The sequence below is a fragment of the Callorhinus ursinus genome, unplaced genomic scaffold (genome assembly GCF_003265705.2).
Source record: "Callorhinus ursinus isolate GAN/ISIS: 27379988/994484 unplaced genomic scaffold, GSC_fseal_2.0 scaffold50, whole genome shotgun sequence".
Taxonomy (NCBI): Eukaryota; Metazoa; Chordata; class Mammalia; order Carnivora; family Otariidae; genus Callorhinus; species Callorhinus ursinus.
The window spans coordinates 10064435-10083562 of NW_027397112.1; the positions used below are offsets into that span (position 1 = coordinate 10064435).

At 39.1% G+C, this 19128-nt stretch overlaps 1 protein-coding gene across 3 annotated transcripts in view; it reads right to left on the reverse strand.

The window, feature by feature from the left end:
* Window positions 1–13892, reverse strand: part of EFCAB13 (EF-hand calcium binding domain 13) — a 108168-nt gene extending 94276 nt beyond the window's left edge. For all 3 annotated transcript variants that reach the window (XM_073883099.1, XM_073883100.1, XM_073883101.1), the window contains exons 1-3: window positions 13756–13892; window positions 7176–7291; window positions 3465–3625 (exon numbers count right to left, since the gene is read on the reverse strand). In XM_073883099.1, coding sequence (XP_073739200.1) covers window positions 3465–3625; window positions 7176–7205 — 191 coding nt within the window. In that variant the 5' untranslated portion in view covers window positions 7206–7291; window positions 13756–13892. The remainder of the gene's footprint in view (window positions 1–3464; window positions 3626–7175; window positions 7292–13755) is intronic.
* Between the last annotated feature and the right edge of the window lie 5236 nt (window positions 13893–19128).

The window sequence follows — 19128 nt, forward strand, 5'->3', positions numbered from 1 at the left end:
ATTAACCTGTGGGATCTGATGCTATCTCTAGGTAGAAAGCATTAGAATTGAGTTAAATTGTAGGACATCCAACTGGTGTCACAGAATGGCTTGGTGTGGGAAAAACCCACACATTTGGTGTTAGAAGTGTTATGAATATGGTTGTAGTATGATAGTAAAGGAGAAACATAGGAGAACTGAGGTTTTTCTAAACATAACCACATTAACAAAATGAAGGATAAAAATAATATGATCATCTCAAAAGATGCAGAAAAAAATATTAGATAAAATTCCATGTTCTAAACTGAGGGTTGCTGGAGTGGTCAGGGGTGGGAGGGATGGGGTGGCTGGGTGATGGACATTGGGGAAGATATGTGCTACGGTGAGCGCTGTGAATTGTGCAAGACTGTTGAATCACAGATCTGTACTTCTGAAACAAATAATGCAACATATGTTAAGAAAAAAGGAAAAGAAGAAGATAGCAGGAGAGGAAGAATGAAGGGGAGTAAGTCAGAGGGGGAGACGAACCAGGAGAGATGATGGACTCTGAAAAACAAACTGAGGTTTCTGGAGAGGAGGAGGGTGGGGGGATGGGTTAGCCTGGTGATGGGTATTGAGGAGGGCACGTTCTGCATGGAGCACTGGGTGTTATGAACAAACAATGAATCATGGAAGAATACACCAAAACAAATTATGTAATATATGGTGATTAACATAACAATAAAAAAATTAAAAATATATATATATAAAAATTCCATGTTCTTTCATGATAAGAGATCTCAGCAAAGTGGGTGTAGAAGGAATATACATCAACACAATAAAGGATATATATGACAAGCCAGAGCTAACATCATACTAAACAGTCAAAAACTGAAAGCTTTCCCTCTAAGGTCAGGAACAAGAGAACAGTGCCCACTCTCACCACTTTTGTTCAAAATAGTATTGAAATTCTAACCAGAGCAATTAGGCAAGAAAAATAAATAAAAGGAATTCAAATGGAAAGGAAGAAGTAAAACTGTTTCCAAATGGTATGATCTTTTATACAGAAAACCCTAAAGACTATCAAAAACTGTTAGAACTAATAAATAAATACAGTAAAGTTGCAGATACAAAATCAATATACAAAATCAGTTGCAGAAATTTCTATAAACTAACAACAAACCATCAGAAAGAGAAATTAAGAAAAAAATCCTGTTTACATTAGCATCAAAAAATAAAATATTTAGGAATAGATTTAACCAAGGAGGTGAAAGATCTGTACGCTGAAAACCATAAAACATTAATTAAAAAAAAACTGAATAAGACATAAATAAGTGGCAGGATATTCTGTGTTTGTGGATTGGAAGAATTAATATTGTTTAAATGTCCATACTATCCAAAGTGATCTACAGAATCAATGCAATTCCTATCCAAATTCCAGTGGCATTTTTCACAGAAATAGAAAAAATAATCTTAAACTTTGTATAGAACAACAGAAGACCTCAAAGAGCCAAAGCAATCTTGAGAAAGAAAGAGTAACACTTCTAGAACATAGGCAGTAAGCTCTTTGACATTGGTCTTGGCAATAATTTTTTGGATTTGATACCAAAAGCAAAAGCAACAAAAGCAAAAATAAACAAATGGGACTACATCAAACTAAAAAAGTTTCTGCCCAGCAAAGGAAACCATCAGCAAAATGAAAAGGCAACCTATGGAATGGGAGAAAATATTTGCAAAACTATATATCTAATTAGTGTTCAAAATATACAAGGAATTCATGCAACTCAATAGCAAATAAACAAATAATCCACTTTAAAAAGGACTTGACTAGACACTTTTCCAAAAAAGATATACAAATGGCCAACGGGTACATGAAAAGGTATTCAACATCACTCCTTATCAAGGAAATGCAAATCAAAACCACAATGAGATATCACTTCACACCTTTTAGATTGGCTATTTTCAAAAGACAAGAAACAAGTATTGGCAAAAATATGGAGAAAAGAAAGTACTTGTTTACTGCTGGTGGGAATGTAAATTGGTGCAGCAACTATGGAAAATTGTTGAGTTTCCTCAAAAAATTTAAAATATAACTACCATATGATCCAGCAATTCCACTTCTGGGTATATATCCAAAGGCAATGAAAACAGGATCTCAAAGAGATATCTGTACCCCCATGTTCATTGCAGCATTATTGATAATAGCCAAAATATGGAAACAATCTAAATGTCCATCAACAGATAAATGGTTAAAGATGTGATATCACACACACACACACACACACACACACACACACACACACACACACACACACACACACACTGGAATCTATCCAGCCATGAGAAAGAAGGAAATCCTGCCATTTGTGACAACATGGATGGACCTTGAGGGTATTATGTGAAGTAAAATAAGTCAGACAGAGAAAGGCAAATACTGGATGATCTCACTTATATGTGGAATCTATTAAAAGCCAAATTCAGGAGCACTTGGGTGGCTCAGTCAGTTAAGCAACTGCCTTCAGCTCACGTCATGATCCCAAGGTCCTGGGATCAAGTCCAGGTATCAGAGTCCCACATCTGGCTCCCTACTCAGCAGGGAGCCTGCTTCTCCCTCTCTTGCTGGCCTTTCCCCTGGTTTGTGTTCTCTCCCTCATGCTCTTTCTCTCAAATGAATAAATAAAATCTTTTTTTAAAAAAGCCAAATTCATAGAAACAGAGTAGAATGGTGGTTTCCAGGGGCTGGGGGTACGTAAGTAAGAATGGGGGGGCGCCTGGGTGGCTCAGATGGTTAAGCGTCTGCCTTCAGTTCAGCTCATGATCTCCAGGTCCTGGGATGGAGCCACATGTCAGACGCCCTGCTTAGCAGGGAGTCTGCTTCTCCCTCTTTCTCTGCCTCTCCTCACTCCTCCTGCTCTCTCTCTGTATCTCTCTGTCTCAAATGAATAAATAAAAAATTCTTTAAAAAAAAAAGAATAGGGAGAGGCTGGTAAAAGGGTACATACCTTCAGCTAAAAGATAAATAAGGTTTGTGAGTCTAATGTATAACATGATGACTATAGTTGATAATATTGTATTGTATAATTGAAATTTACTAAGAGAATAGAACTTAAATGTTCTCACCAAAAGTAAATAAGTAAATAAGGTAATATGTGAAATAAGTAAAACGTGGTAATCATTTCCCAATGCAAACATATGTTAAATCGTCATATTGTACATTAAATATATTACTTTATGTGTCAAAAAAAGACAAACTTACAGACATATGGATAATTGCTCTTCTATAACTGGAAATCTATGATGGCTCATAGGCTTCCACAAAGTTGTGAAAGAAGTGAGAAAAAAATGAAAAGAATGGCTATCTAGGAATTAAAACTACACTCCTGAAAGAATGGCCACCAATATTCACGATCCTCTATCTTTTAGCAGAGAACTTATGAGCTACGTTTTTGGTTCTCTCAAACTTACAGAAGTATAATTCAACTAAATAAGTTCAAAGTTTAACTTACATTTTTTTGTGTTCTAGTCTCAAACCCCTAATTTCATGTGACATTCTCTTCTGCGTTGTTTTAGAAAACTTGACACCTTTCTTGTTGTCAGTATGTCTTGACGGCAAGTTGGCTGCAAATGAATTACAGCCATTATGTGATAAATTGATATTTTCTTCTGCCTGGGGAGCAACCAAGATCCATAGTCAACTATGTTCTCTTTGCACATATAAATTAAATATGACATTCTGGGTCAAATCATTCATTGTAGATTAATATTTTCTCTAAAATGATGCTACCAAACAATTTTGTTGTAAAGGACTTAATTATTAGTGCATTAGTTCGGATTAGGTACATATTCTAAATGCCACCAACTATCTTCAGTACATTATACAGCTATAAAATGCCCAGCATTCATGAATGTATCTAACAATTGTTGGATCTAGTTCTTAAAGCATCTTTAAGCTTACTTCATTAAATGAAAGACTTCTGCTCTGCGAAAGACACTCTGAAGAGGATGAGAGGACAAGCCATAGACAGAGAGTAAATATTTACAAAAGACATATCTGATAATGGGCTATATTTTTTTTGTATATTCAAAAAATATACAAAGAACTCTTAATGATAACAAAAAGCACAACCCAACTTAAAAATAGGCAAAAGATCTGAGGCGCCTGGATGGTTCAGTCGGCTATGCATCTGACTCTTGGTTTCAGCTCAGGTCATGATCTTGAGGTCATGAGATTGAGCCCCATGACAGACTCCATCCTGGACATGGAGCCTGCTTGGGATTCTCTCTCCATCTCCTTCTGCCCCTGTCCCCACTTGCACATTGGTCTCTCTCAAAAAAAAAAAAAAAAAAAGCAAAAGATCTTAATAGACACCTTACCAAAGATGTACAGATGGCAAACAAGCACATGAAGAGGTGCTCAACATCATGTCATTAGGGAATTACAAATTAAAATATCAAGATACCACTATACATCTATTAGAATGGCCCAAATCCAAAATACTGACAAAACCAAATGCTGGCAAGGATGTGGAACAAGAGGAACTCTCAGCCATTGCTGGTGGGAATGCAAAATGGTACAGCCACTTAGAAAGACAGTTTGATAGTCTCTAAAAAACTAAACATACTCTTAGCATATGTTACAACAATTGCACTTATTGGTATTTACCCAAAGGAGTTGAAAACCTATATGTACACAAAAATCTGCACACAGATGTTTATAGCAGCTTTATTCATAATTGCCAAAACTTGGAAAAAAACAAAATGTCCTTCAGTGGATGAATGGATAAATGAACTGTGGTACATCTAGGAAATGGAACACTATTTGGCACTAAAAAGAAATGAGCTATAGAGCCATGAAAAGACGTGGAGGAACCTTAAATGCATATCACTAAGTGAAAGGAGCCTAACTTTCACAACAAGAAAGTAAAGGCTGTATGCTCTATGATTCCAACTATATGACATTCTGAAAAGGCAAAACTATGGAGACTAAAAGGACCAGTGGTTGCCTATGGGGGGGGGGGGCAGGTGGCGGGAGTTGAATAAGCAGAGCACAGAAGATACATAGGGCAATGAAACTCTTCTATATATTATAATAATGGCAACATGTAATTATACATTTGTCCAAACTCATAAAATGTACAATACTGAGTCAATCCCAATGTAAACTATGGACTTTGGGTGACAATGATGTACCAGTGTAGGTTCATTGTAACAAATGTACCACTGTGGTGTAGGATATTGATACTGGAGGAGGCTACACGTGCATAGGGGCAGGGGGTGTATGGGAACTCTCCACTCAGTTTTGTTGTGAATCTAAAACAGCTCTAAAAAATAAAATCTATTGAGGAAAAAAAAAAAAAAGAAGCAGCTATATTACTTCTAAATAGACAGCCCTCCCCCCCAACAAAAAAGGAACTAGAGCCTAGAAGCAATGAACATGTTTAGAATTGAAATTTGGCTGTTTGCTTAAAACAACTGGAATACATCTGCTTAATCAAAGGTATATTAGTTTTTAACCCTGAACAAATTACACAGGCAATTTATAAAGCAGGTCACCAAGGGAGTTTATAGAACCTCTATTTCTACATAAAATGAAAATTAAGGGAACTATTTCAGTGACTTTTAGGGTCTGCATACATGTGTCTTACAACAGAGGCACACCTTTAACAAGTTGCTTCAAAAAGGCAATTGGATTTGCTGCCTTAACAAGGTGTTTATTAGGAATGATGAAAAGTTTCCTAGAGACATCGAGAAAAATGACTCAAAATGGAAACCAGGAAAATAAAAAGAGGAAGATCTAAAAACTGGCACAAAAACCTGTTATCAAAGACCAGATGAACAGAAGCAGTCAAATAGTGAACAGAAACTTTGATACAGAAAATGAAACAACCTCTGAAACTCTATGTTAAAGATGTAGGAAGTATAAACTATATAGCCTAAGGAAGACAAACGGGTATAATATGTTAATATTGTTAATTCTTTTAAGAATTCATCTTCAAAATCAGATTATGAGGGCACAATCAACAAAGCATTAGGTATAAAAAGGTGGAACAGGTTAATATATATATCATACACCTCGGTAATTAGCAAGAAGCCTTGAATTTTTTTTTATTTTTTCTTTTTTTTTTGGATTATAGTATAGATACATGTCTTACCTGGTGGCACCAGATCCATTAAAAGTGTAAATTTAAAAGGTTAAGACTCTCAGTTGACAATGTTGAGTTCTACCTGAGCCCTGTGCTTCCAGAAAACCATGAAGATTAAAGGAATCCCCTCACCCTTTTGTGTTCTGGAAAATGGCTTACTGCAAAGAACCACCCTTCCCCATACACTTTAGATAAAACTCACAGATGCCCTCCTTGTTTACCTATGACAAGGCCAAAATTCCCTCTTTGCTTCATGAATGATTAGCCAAACTGTTTTAACCCCACTGACTGATTAATCAGAACAAAATGCTTATTAGCCAAACTTTGGTTAAGCTTCTCTCCTTCCTCCAGATCCCTAAAATACTCTCTGATCTATTTATCCAATCATGCCACGCTTTCATTCCTCTTCCCTGAACCCAGTTCTTTCTAGCCTTGTTGATTCCTGTCTATTAAGAAGAAGAAAAAAAAAAAAGCCCTTTTTGCCTAGCCCTTGAGATGTTTGCAGATCTTCTGGTCACAGCCTTCTCCCTGTTGCAATAGTACCCCCTCTTGCTATTTCAATAAATAGTCCCTTTTCTCTCCCACAATAATCCTTTTGAATAAAATCTCTCCTTACTAAGTCCAGGTTTGTTTTTTGTTTGACACAATACCAGCCAATGGATAAGAACATTCCTGAATCACAGATAAGAAAGCTAGAGAAACTTGGTATCTTTTATATTACCATCTAGTTAGATTCCCACATCATTAATTATGTCATCTACAACCTCTCATGTAGGTTTAAATCCTTTATTCTCCCGAAAAATTATCCCAGTTCCAACCCCCCAAAATACTCTCACCATACACCACAGATCTCTTGATACTACATAGGTTGCTGGGATGAGAAGTTTCAGTATAGGCCCACAAAAAGACCTCAAAAGTCACCTTGGTTGTTAAGCAAGATCTTGTAACTACATTGCTCTACAAATCTGCTTACTGATTAAGGATGTGAGATAATGTAAAATAATTTTTTAAAGTAAACTAATTTTTTTTAAAGAGAAGAGGAAAGAGTCTTTAGAAACTGTTTTGAAAGAATACCTGGCAGAAAAAAGGTACTTTAGTTTCCATTTTTCAGTTTAGTGGTAAATTCTGCCCTTGAGGACTCAATGGCCTTGATGAACAAGTACGAATGAGCAATAGCACAAAAGGACTTCCTGTCCAAAAGAAAAAAGAAAAAATCATGTGCCTGTTTAAGAGACTTAAGTAATTATATTTATCTACCTGAAGTTATTCCTGTAATGTAACACTCACAGCATAATACAGAATAGGTATGTGTGCAAAAGCTAGAAAAAACAGTTCGTATATTGTAATTCACAGAAGATCATCCAGTCCCTTAACTTTACCTTTTGTGGTATAAGAAATAGAGAAATCCAAATTCAAATAGCATAAAAAGCAGAAAAATCCAGTTAAATTGATTTATTCAAATAAACCCAGAGAAGCAGAACTACTAACATGGAAGCAATCACCAATGTTATTAAATGCTTACTGTGTATTAGACATTATGATAAACACTTTGACATAAATGATTTCATTTATTCCTCATAAATATCTTTTAAGGAATTATTATTACTCTTACTTTACAGATGAGGAAAATAAAGACTTGGATCAAGTTGCCCAAGATTACAGCCAACAAATAGTGGAGTCAGAATTTGAAGTTAGACAGCCTAACTCAAGTACCCATGGTCTTCAGAACCCTGTAACATTGCCTCTTAAAAAAGTGCTATTGCAAACAAAAGATGACTTAGCCTGTTTTAAACCAGAGACTTCCACATCACATACCAAGCAACTTTAGAAATTCCCCACATTCACATTTTTATACCCCTGAGTCACATTGGATGTGTTATTCATTACATTGCTAGTTATATTACACTGTTAGTTGTAATTATGTCTCATTTTCATACTGTGACGTTTAACTGCAAGTATTAATATTCTAATAGACACAGTACTTCAAAATCACTTATTTCTAAAATGTTATCCTAATTATTGAATGTGATATGTCCAACATTCCTGGAATTCAAAACACATTAAAATAAAATGAAACCATGTGACTAATATCCATCTCAGAAGACATTAGATGGTTATGCAGATTTCCCCAGCAACCCACTTTATGTAACCTCTTCTACCAATTCCTCTTCTACTTCTTCTCCTCTAACCAATTCAATCTTTACTTCTAAACTACTTGGTATGGCACTTACTGTCTTCACCATTGTTACTGTCTTTACTATTCAACTGGCATTAATCATTTGCCTTGTATTTTTATCACATATATATCTCTTATATCAACTATAATCTAAATTTCATGGGTGGACTGAAAGAAATGGATTGGTATCATTCTTTGAATTATTTCTCACAATACCAAACACAATGCTATATGTATATAGTAAATGAAAGAAAGAAAGAAGGGAGGGAGGAAGAGACGGAGGCCTGAAATAAGGAAGACATTTCCTCTGTATTGAGCTTTCTCAGAGTTTCTTAAGGTATCAAAGTACTTAATTTTTTTAAAGATTTTATTTATTTATTTTTGAGAGAGAGAGCACCACAGGTGGGAGTGAGGGGCAGAGGGAGAAGCAGACTCCCCGCCCGAGCAGGAAGCCTGATGCAGGACTCAATCCCAGGGCTCCGGGATCATGACCTTGAGTCGAAGGCAGACACTTAACCGACTGAGCCACCTAGGCGCCCCTCAAAGTACTTAATTTAGTAGAGTAAGCTTTATTTAAATAAACCTTGAAAGGAAGAACTGTTTCATAATTTACTGACCTATCAAAAAGTTGACAGGTTTTAATCTGCTGGATGAATCAGATATCACATACCATAACCTTCTCCAAGCTAACAGAAAAAATAGTACAGGAAGTCTCTTCCCCATAAATCTGACAAGAGAATTGCTTCTCAACTCTTTCAATCCTATGACACATATGTGAACTTGCAAGGACAAACCAAGACAAACAAACAGCTGAATCCCTCTTTTCCAATCATCTATCCATTCATCCCTCCATCCATAAAATTCATATGAATTTAATACATATGAATTCAACATTTATATATTGTATGCTTACTATGTACTAGGCTCTCCTCCAGTAAAAACAGGAAAAAATAAATCCTGCCCTCGTGGAGCTTACTTTCTAGTCAAAGAGAGACAATAAAATAGATAAGTAAAACATGTGGTGTGTTTTCTGTGATAAGCACTAAAGAAAAAAAAATGTAAACCAGGGGAGAATATGAAGTATGGTGTTGGGGAAAAGATGCAGGGAACAGATAGGGCAGCCAAGGGGACTTTACTGAGAGGGAGACTTTAAGTACAGCCCTGAATGAATATCTTAGGGGAAAGCATTTCAGCCAGAGAAAAGCAAGTACGAAGACTCAGAAGTAAGAAGGAGGTTCATTGTTCAAGGAACAGTGGGAAGGCCCACAAAGCTGAAGCAGAGAAAGCAAATGGAAAGGAGTAAAGGGGATCAAGGGGGATCAAGAGAGGGAGGCAGATATAGAAGGCCCCTAGATCATTGTAAGAACTTTGGTTTGTGCTCTGAGATGGGAAGCCACTGGAGTGTTTTGAACAGAGAGATGACATGATCTAAAGTCCTTTCTGAAAGAATCACTCTAGTTGCTACAAGGAGAAAAATCAAGTGAGTCTAGATTCCTAAAAGCCAAGTGAAAAAAAATACTTCAAAAGAAGAATGAGTCATGAACTGGGACAAATGCTGCCGTTAGGTCAAGTAAGATGAGTACTAAATGATTAGTTTTCCAACATGGAGGACACCAAAAACAGAAGCTATTTGGGTAGCATGGTAAGGAAATAATGTCCTTGGAGTGAGTTCAAGAGAGAATGGGGGAGAGAAATAGGAGACAAACAGAAGAGATGACTCTTTCAAGGAGTTATGCTATAAAGGGGAAGAGAAACGAGGTAGTAGCTGAGGGGTAAAGGGGTTATGAGGGTTTAGGATGGGGGGAAAATAAAGGCATGTTCATATGCTGATAAGAATAATCTAGTAGAGGAGAATTACTGAAACAATATTCTCAAGTAGGATAAAGGAGATGAGATTTAGGGCACAAGGGCAGGGTTTGTTCTTAGCCTAGAATATATTCATAGGAATAGACGTGGCAGAGTAATTGGCTTAATTACATGAAGAGTAGAGGTGGTTGTGGAGGCTTGTGGAAATTATCTGATTGCTTTAGTTTTCTTTTATGTATATATATAATATATATATTTTTTAATCTTAAGTAGGCTCTACACCCAACATGGGGCTTGAACTCATGACCCTGTGATCAACAGTCACATGCTCTACCAACTGAGACAGCAGGGGCCCCTGATTGCTTTAGTTTTCTTAGTGAAGGAACATAATCAACTGAGAATAAGGATGTGAGAAGAGATGCTAGATGTTTGAGGACAGACGTATTATAAAACAGTCCTCTAGGAGAATGGAAGAATTAATAGCCCAGGGATATTTGATATGGTTGCTGGACAGCATCAGGGCCCCTTGAGGAAGTGATCATGAATTTAAAGTGAAACCAGTAAGCATAGTTATGTTTTTTTTTCTCTAGCTATGTTCAATGTAGAAATGCTCGCACTGAGGCAGAGATCTAGATTTAATCTAGGATTACAATTTAGCCAAGAAAGTAAAATGAACTGAAAATGTGATAAAGGAACTGGGGGGAAATGCAAGGGTGTGGTTTTATTTATTGACCATGAAACAAACTGAATAGGTGGGTGGGAAATAAGTACAAGAGAGGGTGAGTGACATTTAAAAAAAAAAAGTGGATTGAAGATCATGGTGGGATCCAAGGATTATTTAGAGTCAGAGTGAGCCTGAAAGATAGGAATGTGATGTAATAAAACTTATGTGACTGTTGTCTGTACTCACCCTTCTTCTTGTGATGATGTGAGATAAAAGGCCTATGTAATGAGATGAAGTGAGGTGAATGATATAGGCATTGTGACATAGCATTACACTACCACTGACCTTCTGATGATAGGTCAGGAAGATCTCCTGCTGAACCAAGTTGACCATGGGTAATTGAAACCATGGAAATCTGAATAAGGGGGTACTAATGAGAATAAGGTGGGGGGACTACTGTATTAAGATAAAAGAGTTGCAGTTATTGGTAGTACAAGATTGAGAATATGAAAAAGGGAGCAAGTGACAGAGGAAAGATTAAATTACTATAGGAGGACAGGAACTGAGAGATCAGGGTACTAGAAGGATCATCCCTATGAATGCTAAAATCACAAGAATTATGACAGGAGTAGAGTTAGAGCAGCAGAAAGTCAGGAGCTGAAATTTGACTGAAACAACAGGAAATGGTAGTGGGTGGTATAATCTGATAACGTGAGATGCAAAACTGAGCATTTTGAGAAGGGGATGAAAAAATGTCTGGAAGCACCTATTAGAATCAAGAAGGGGTCATCGACTCCCCCCTCTTGTCCCAGTGGTACTAGGAGAGTGAGAGAGAAAACTGCCACCACCAGCCATACCTGTGTTCTGCCCACCACACTCCCAAATAAACACCGTTCTTCCTCATTTTCCTTTACATCTTGGCCGTCACTATCTGATTCATCAAAACTATCAAAAAGAAGTGAGGAAATTCAAAACCCTCTGATACATCACAAGTACTTTTTAAAGTATCATATTGATTCAGTCCCTATGTAGATCAAGCTATCATATTATTACTAAAGGGTTTTCCAATTCTTGGCAAAGTATAGGATTTTCAAAATTTTATAATTTAATAGATATATGTTACAGTTAGGGGAAGAAGACATACAGATGGCCAAAGGACACATGAAAAGATGCTCAACATCACTAATCATAAGGGAAATGCAAATCAAAACCACAATAAGATATCATCTCACACCTGTCAGAATGGCTAAATTCAAAAACACAAGAAACAAGTGTTCGCAAGGACATGGAGAAAAAGGAATCCTTGTGCACTGTTGCTGGGAATGCAAACTGGTGCAGCCCCTGGGGAAAACAGTATGGAGGTTCCTTAAAAAGTTAAAAATAAGGGGCGCCTGGGTGGCTCAGTCGGTTAAACGTCTGCCTTCAGCTCAGGTCATGATCATGATCCCAGGTCCTGGGATGGAGCCCCACATTGGGCTCCCTGCTCAGCGGGAAGGCTGCTTCTCCCTCCTCCACTCTGCCTACTTGTGTTCCCTCTCTCACTGTCAAATAAATAAAAACTTTATAAAAAAAAAAGTTAAAAATAGAAGTACCAGTAACACACTACTGGATATTTACCCAAAGAATACAAAAACACTAATTCAAAAAGATATATGCACCCCTCTGTTTACTGCAGCATTATTTGCAATAGCCAAATTATAGAAGTGGCCGAAGTGGCCATTAATAGATAAATGGATAAAGAAGATACACACACACACACACACACACACACACACACACACACACACAATGGAATATTACTCAGGCATAAAAAAAAGAATGAAATCTTGCCATTTGCAACAACATGGATAGAGCTAGAGAGTATAATGGTAAGTGAAATAAGTCAGAGAAAGACAAATACCACATGATTTCACCATCTGTGGAATTTAAGAAAGAAAGAAAACGAACAAAGAAAAAAGAGACAAACCAAAAAATAGACTCTTAACTACAGAGAACTAAGGCTACCAGAGGGGAGGTGGCTGGGGCAATGGGTGACATAGGTGATGGGGATTAAGAGTATACTTATCCTAATGGGCACCGAGTAATGTGTAGAATTGTTAAATCACTGTATCGTACACCTGAAACTAACACTATATGTTAACTATATTGGAATTTAAATACCTAAATAAACAGATTTTAAAATAAATAAAGTTAAGGGGGATTTATTGTTACATGAAATCTTCCTACTCTTTCCTTCCGTTCGGCTTCCCTCCCAAGTCGCCCCCTCACTCACTCACTCTTCCCTTGCTATGCTGACCGCAAACGTCCATTAAAGCAACTGCATACATCTCTTCACCGCACCTGCAGCCCTTAAAGTTCAAACATGACACGCATCACCCCCAATTACCATCTTTAACAAATATTGAGTGAACTTCCACTTCATGCAAGAACCTGTGCTGTGGAACATTCCAATAGGCCCTGCTTGTTTAGACTTCTAGGGAAGAAAGTAAGTAGACATGCAAACAAGTTAAACTACCCACCAGATGAAAACAAGGGCTCTAACACGTTTAAGTGTATGCTGAAGGAGCGGGGCAGCTTCCCAACCACAGTGACGTCCGCCCTTCTAGAACCACCACCATTTCCGAGGCACCGACAGACCCAACCCCGTCACCCTTCTGCTCCTTTACTGTCTGGCCCAGTCACCTCGCTGCCCCTTCTGGAACCTTCCTCCATCTCCATAACTGTTCTACTTTGTCCCTCGCACCGTGCTTCGCGCTCCTCCCTCAATATCCGAGGCTCTACTCTCTCAACAAGTCTTGCTTCCCCACCTCTGTCCCCTGAGGGTCCCACCGTGGACCCCCTGGGGCTCCCAGGGGTGTCTCCCTCCTCCCGCCTCACGGCCTGAGGGCCCTAGTCCTCCGGGATCAGTATGTCCTTGCCGCAAGCCCCACAGTCCCTCGCGCAGCCGCGCGTCCTCTCTCCACCGCCTTCCGGGACTCCCACGCGGCGAGGCCCCGCCCCCAGGTCACCTGACCGAGGCCGACCCTCCGCCCACCGAGCCCTGGGCGCTGGTCGAGTGCGGGACCCGGACTGCCGCGGCTTCCTCTACCACCGCCGCCGCCGCGGTGCAGGGGCTCCGGGGCCGCGGGGAGCGGCTGAGCTCGCCGCCGCCTCCGAACCGACTGGGCAGCATTACGGCCCCGCCGCTCTACCCCACCTCACAAGGGCCTGTGACCTCACCCGGCCGGGCTCGGCGGCCTGGACCCGAATGGAGGGGCTGCTCCCCGCGGACTCTCCTCTGGGCACCTCAGTTTCGCCCTCCATCCTGCACTGCCTACCCTTCCTGCTGCTCTCCTCATTCTCTGTTACGCTGTCCCGCCCTAGTGTGACCGCTTTTCAATCTTCTCTTCTATCCATCCTTTGAATACTTCCCGCCCTCCCTTATAAAACATTCCATCCTTCTTGGTTTCTACTATATAACGGACTTCGGCGCAAGGTCCCTTGTTCCACTACTTTGCTGAAATTTGTTCCAGGCTGCCTGCCTTTCAGAAGGCTAACACTTCCTTTGGGAGGAGATACTTTGTTTTTCTTTGGAAATCAGCTTCTTGTGTGTGTGCATCCTGCAGACCAGATGATATTGGTAAAAGACACAAAGCGATTTTTCATAGCTTTCCCCGATTATTATGTCACTAAAATTTAGGAATCCAATTCAGTGAAATTAATCATTTTTAAGGTTTGCTAAACTAAACTGTAAGTGTTCTGTCAAGCAAAGAGCGTTTTGCAATATTTTCCCCAGAAAGCCCACGATTTGAGGTATATGTTCTTTACGCAGAGGTAAATTCATTCACATTAATTGATTCATTGTTGGTGGATCTCCGTTAACATTGTGGTGAACAGCATGGGCTTTAGAGACAGATCTATTCAAATTCAATTATTCAGCCAATTATCTGAATTACTGTATGCAGTGGAGCAAACTTCTAAGGCTCTCTAAGCCCCAATTTTCTCATTCTTTCAGGATTGTGATAATTCAAAAATGTATATGTAGTGCTCAATAAATGCTAAAATAATTCCTTCAGAGATACTACTGTGCCTGTTTGTATCTTAAATCCTGCTCTGTAGGTATTCTTTAGTACTTTTAACATGTATGTGGATTATCTCCCATAATAGTCTATAAATAATCTGAGTGCTGAGACCATGTCCTTTTTTTTGTAAACACCCCACCCTCCATTCCCTACTTCCCCACCCCCCTGCACTGTTTACAGTCATCTCTATTAAGGGACTCAGCCCGTTTACCACCTATTCATAAACCATCAACTTCTAATGTGTAAGGATTATAATTGTTTCAGTCTGTGTGTTGATCAACAGATTGTGGATGCTTCACAAATATTGAACACTTGTGGGTTTTAGTACTGAATTTATTGACGAGTTAGTTTCTGTATTAGTTGGTTTCACAGACCCCACCCCCCCAAGTAGCACCAAGAGTATATTGGTTACTATTAGATTCTTTTACCAGTAACAGAAAATCCCTAAATAATAGTGGCCTAAGCAAGATAGAATTTTACTTCTCACATTTAGGGGATTCAGAAATAGCCACTTGGGAGGCAAGATAATTGTTTACCACAGTTGCAGGCACACCATCTTCTATTTAATTGCTCCATTGGCTTTCATTCCAGTGGCAGCTTAAGGGAGGTATGACAGAGTACCCCTCAATCAGACAAAAGCCTCTGTAAAGATTTTAAGGTTATGCTTCTTGGATCCTCTCGTTCAAATAATACGGCTTCGAAGAAGTTTAAGGCTTTTGTCCTTCTGCAGAAGCCCAAGGTACAAAAAGATTTAGCTCAAAGATATTTATGGATAGGGCTCTTACCTAACGGACCGAAACCCAGAAAGATTCACAGGAGATTTGTAATTTTTTAGACTATTGTATTGTCAGAAACCCTGCCAGCTTGGGCTGAAAGAGTCCAAGTACAAAAAGGAAAGAGGCCTTTGGGACCCCAAGTTCTGTAAGCAGGAAGCAGGCTGAGAAAACTACTGAGATGTGAACACATGCTACCTTTAATAGAAAAAAGACTTACGGGGTAAAACCAGGAGCCTAGAGGGTGGAACCAAAATCCATGAAAAATTATTCCCAGGCCTTGAATGTGGAACTATAAACCTGTACCCAGTGACCTGCTGTGGACCAGGGACTTCTGTGAACCTCCTGTTTTCTGACTATTGGAACAGGAGTGTCTGTAGTAGTTACCCTAACTTTTACATTGGTTGTTGTAGGAAGGAAGCATATAGCTTTTTTCTGTAGGACTTCAAATTGAGAGGTACTGTACTCAAGTGGCTGAATATAAGGAAATATATCCAAAAAGCTTTGTCTGCCCCAAGACCTATTTAGAGGACAAGACTCTGAATTTTGAGTGAATGCTATAACGAGTTAAGACTCTGGGGTCTTGGGAGGGGTGAGTGCATTTTGCGTATGGGAGGACTATAAATAATTTGTGACTAGAGGATGGACTGTGGCAGTTTTAAAATATGTCCACAAATTCTTTGGTGTATTAGTTTCTTCTTCTTACTGTAACAAATTACCACAAGCTTAGTGGCTTAAACAACAATTTATGATCTTACATTTCTAGAGATCTGAAGTGCAAAATTGGTCTTACAGGGCTAAAATCAAAGGCTGCATTCCTGAAGGCTCTAGAGGAAAATCTGTTCCTTACCTTTTTCAGCTTCTAGAAGCTATATGCATTTCTTGACTCATGGCCACCTCATCTGACCTGTTCCCATCATTACATATCCTACTCTCATTCTGACACTCTACCTTCCTTTTATAAAAACCTTTATGATATTAAGGCTACCCAGATAATCCATGAAATTTCCCTATTTCTGTCCTTAATCACACCAACAAAATCCTTTATTCCATGCAAGGTAACATATTCACTGGTTCTAGGGATTAGAACGTGGATATCTTTGGGACGGGGTAGGCAGGGGTAACAATTCTATCTACTTCAATGCTTGTATCTTCAAAAGATGGCATCGAGTCTACTCTTCTTGAATGTGGGCTGGATGTAGAAGACTACTTACAATGACTAGAGTATGGCAGAAGTGATAATATGACGCAAAACTAAGTCATAGGGGCGCCTGGGTGGCTCAGTCGGTTGGGTGTCCACCTCTTGATTTCAGCTCAAGCCATGATCTCAGGGTCCCGAGACCAAGCCCTGCATCTGGCTCCATGCTCAGTGGGGAGTCTGCTTGAGATGCTCTCTCCCTCTCTGTCTGTCCCTCCCCCGTTCATGCTTGCTTGCACTCTCTCTCTCTCTCTCAAATAAATCTTTAAAAACAAAAAACTAAGTTATAGGGGTGCAGTAGGTTAAAGGACTGACTCTTGGTTTTGGCTCAGGTCATGATCTCAGGGTCATGAGATCATGCCCCATGTCAGGCTCTGTGCTCCACACAAAGTCTGCTTAAGACTCTCTTTCCCTCTCCCCCTCCCCCACTCTCTCTCTCTCAAGTAAATAAATAAATCTTAAAAAAAAAAAAAACCTAAGTCATAAAAGACATTGCAGCTTCCTCCTTGCTCTCTCTTGGATTACTCACTTAGGGAGAAGCTAGCTGACATGCCACAGAAACTGCAAGATAGTGTTTGCTGTTTTAAGCTAATAAATAGTGGGGTAATTTGTTATGTAGCAATAGATAACTACTATAATCCCTTAGGTCACATCCTGATCCATGATGTCTGCTTAAATTCTAGCTATTATCTCTACATTCCAGCCTTCCTGAAGAAGGAAGGGGAGAAGAAAGGCATGCTCCCTCCCTTAAGTAGCATTTACTGGAAGTTGTATGCACCTCTTTCATTTACATCTCACTTCTTTGAGATGGACATGGCACACCTAGCTGCAAGGGAGGCTAGGAAACAGGATTTATTCTGGACAGCCATGTGTCCAACTGAAAATTAGGAGTTCTAATATTATGTGAGAAAGGGAAAACAGGGGGGCACAATTAACAACCTCTGTCACAATTAGCGACTCTTATAATGGATGATTATGAGTCGGGAAAAGCAAAGTCTAGCATACGTCCATCAACATTGTTCCTTTTTCTTAACAAAGTATTTTCATTGGCCACCAAATGCTATTTACACACCCAGCACTCTGCTCTCTCCAAAGAATCATGCCAATTGTGTATGAGTCATAGGAAAACCCAACTAATATATAACATAAACCACAATGAATGGTGAAATTTTTTAAAAAGATTTATTTATTTATTTGAGAGAGAGAATGAGATAGAGAGCATGAGAGGGGGGAGGGTCAGAGGGAGAAGCAGACTCCCTGCTGAGCAGGGAGCCCGATACGGGACTCGATCCTGGGACTCCAGAATCATGAACTGAGCCGAAGGCAGTCGCTTAACCAACTGAGCCACCCAGGCGCCCGAAATTTTTTTTTCTTACAAAGTTCTTTTCAGGGACAACAATAAAGAATAATTTCCTGGGGAGATTTTGCTTAAAGGCTCTTAAATATCCTAAATGTTGATTTCTAGATTTATATTCTATAAGCATGCTTTGATGCACTGTCAGAAAATACACAGCTGATGGAAATTGTTTCCTCTGTGTAAGAGACTGGAGAGAACTCGCTATGACAGCAGTTGCAGGGAACACAATCATGTTCCTGACAATTTTCTTTTCACATACTAATCATTCTTGGGTAGCCACATTAAGTGGACTTTTAAATTTTTATTTAACAATATAGTTAACCCCCAAAGGATCACAGGGAAAGAGGGGAAAAAATAAAACAAGGCGAAACCAGAGAGGGAGACAAACCATAAGACACTCTTAATCATAGGAAACAAACTGAGGGTTGCTGGAGGGGAGGGGGTTGGGGGATAGGGTAACTGGGTGATGGACATTAAGGAGGGCATGTGATTTAATAAGCACTGGATATTATATAAGTGGATGAACCACAGACCTGTACCTCTGAAACCAGTAATACATTATATGTTAATTAACTGAATTCATATTAAAAAACAGGATAAAATAAGACTTTTTTTTTTAAAGATTTTATTTATTTATTTGAGAGAGAATGAGAGACAGAGAGCACGAGAGGGAAGAGGGTCAGAGGGAGAAGCAGACTCCCCGCCGAGCAGGGAGCCCGATGCGGGACTCGATCCCGGGACTCCAGGATCATGACCTGAGCCGAAGGCAGTCGCTTAACCGACTGAGCCACCCAGGCGCCCCTAAAATAAGACTTTTAAGTAGAAAAAAAACCCAATATAGTTAACCCCTATCACAAGCATTTAAAACTACCTCCTTGTATGCTTTAGTCAAACTACAAAAAGTTAGAAATATGTATTTCCAGAAATATATTACAAAACCAAATAGAAATTATTTTTCAACAAGTATTAAATGGCTTCCTTGCAAAGCATAT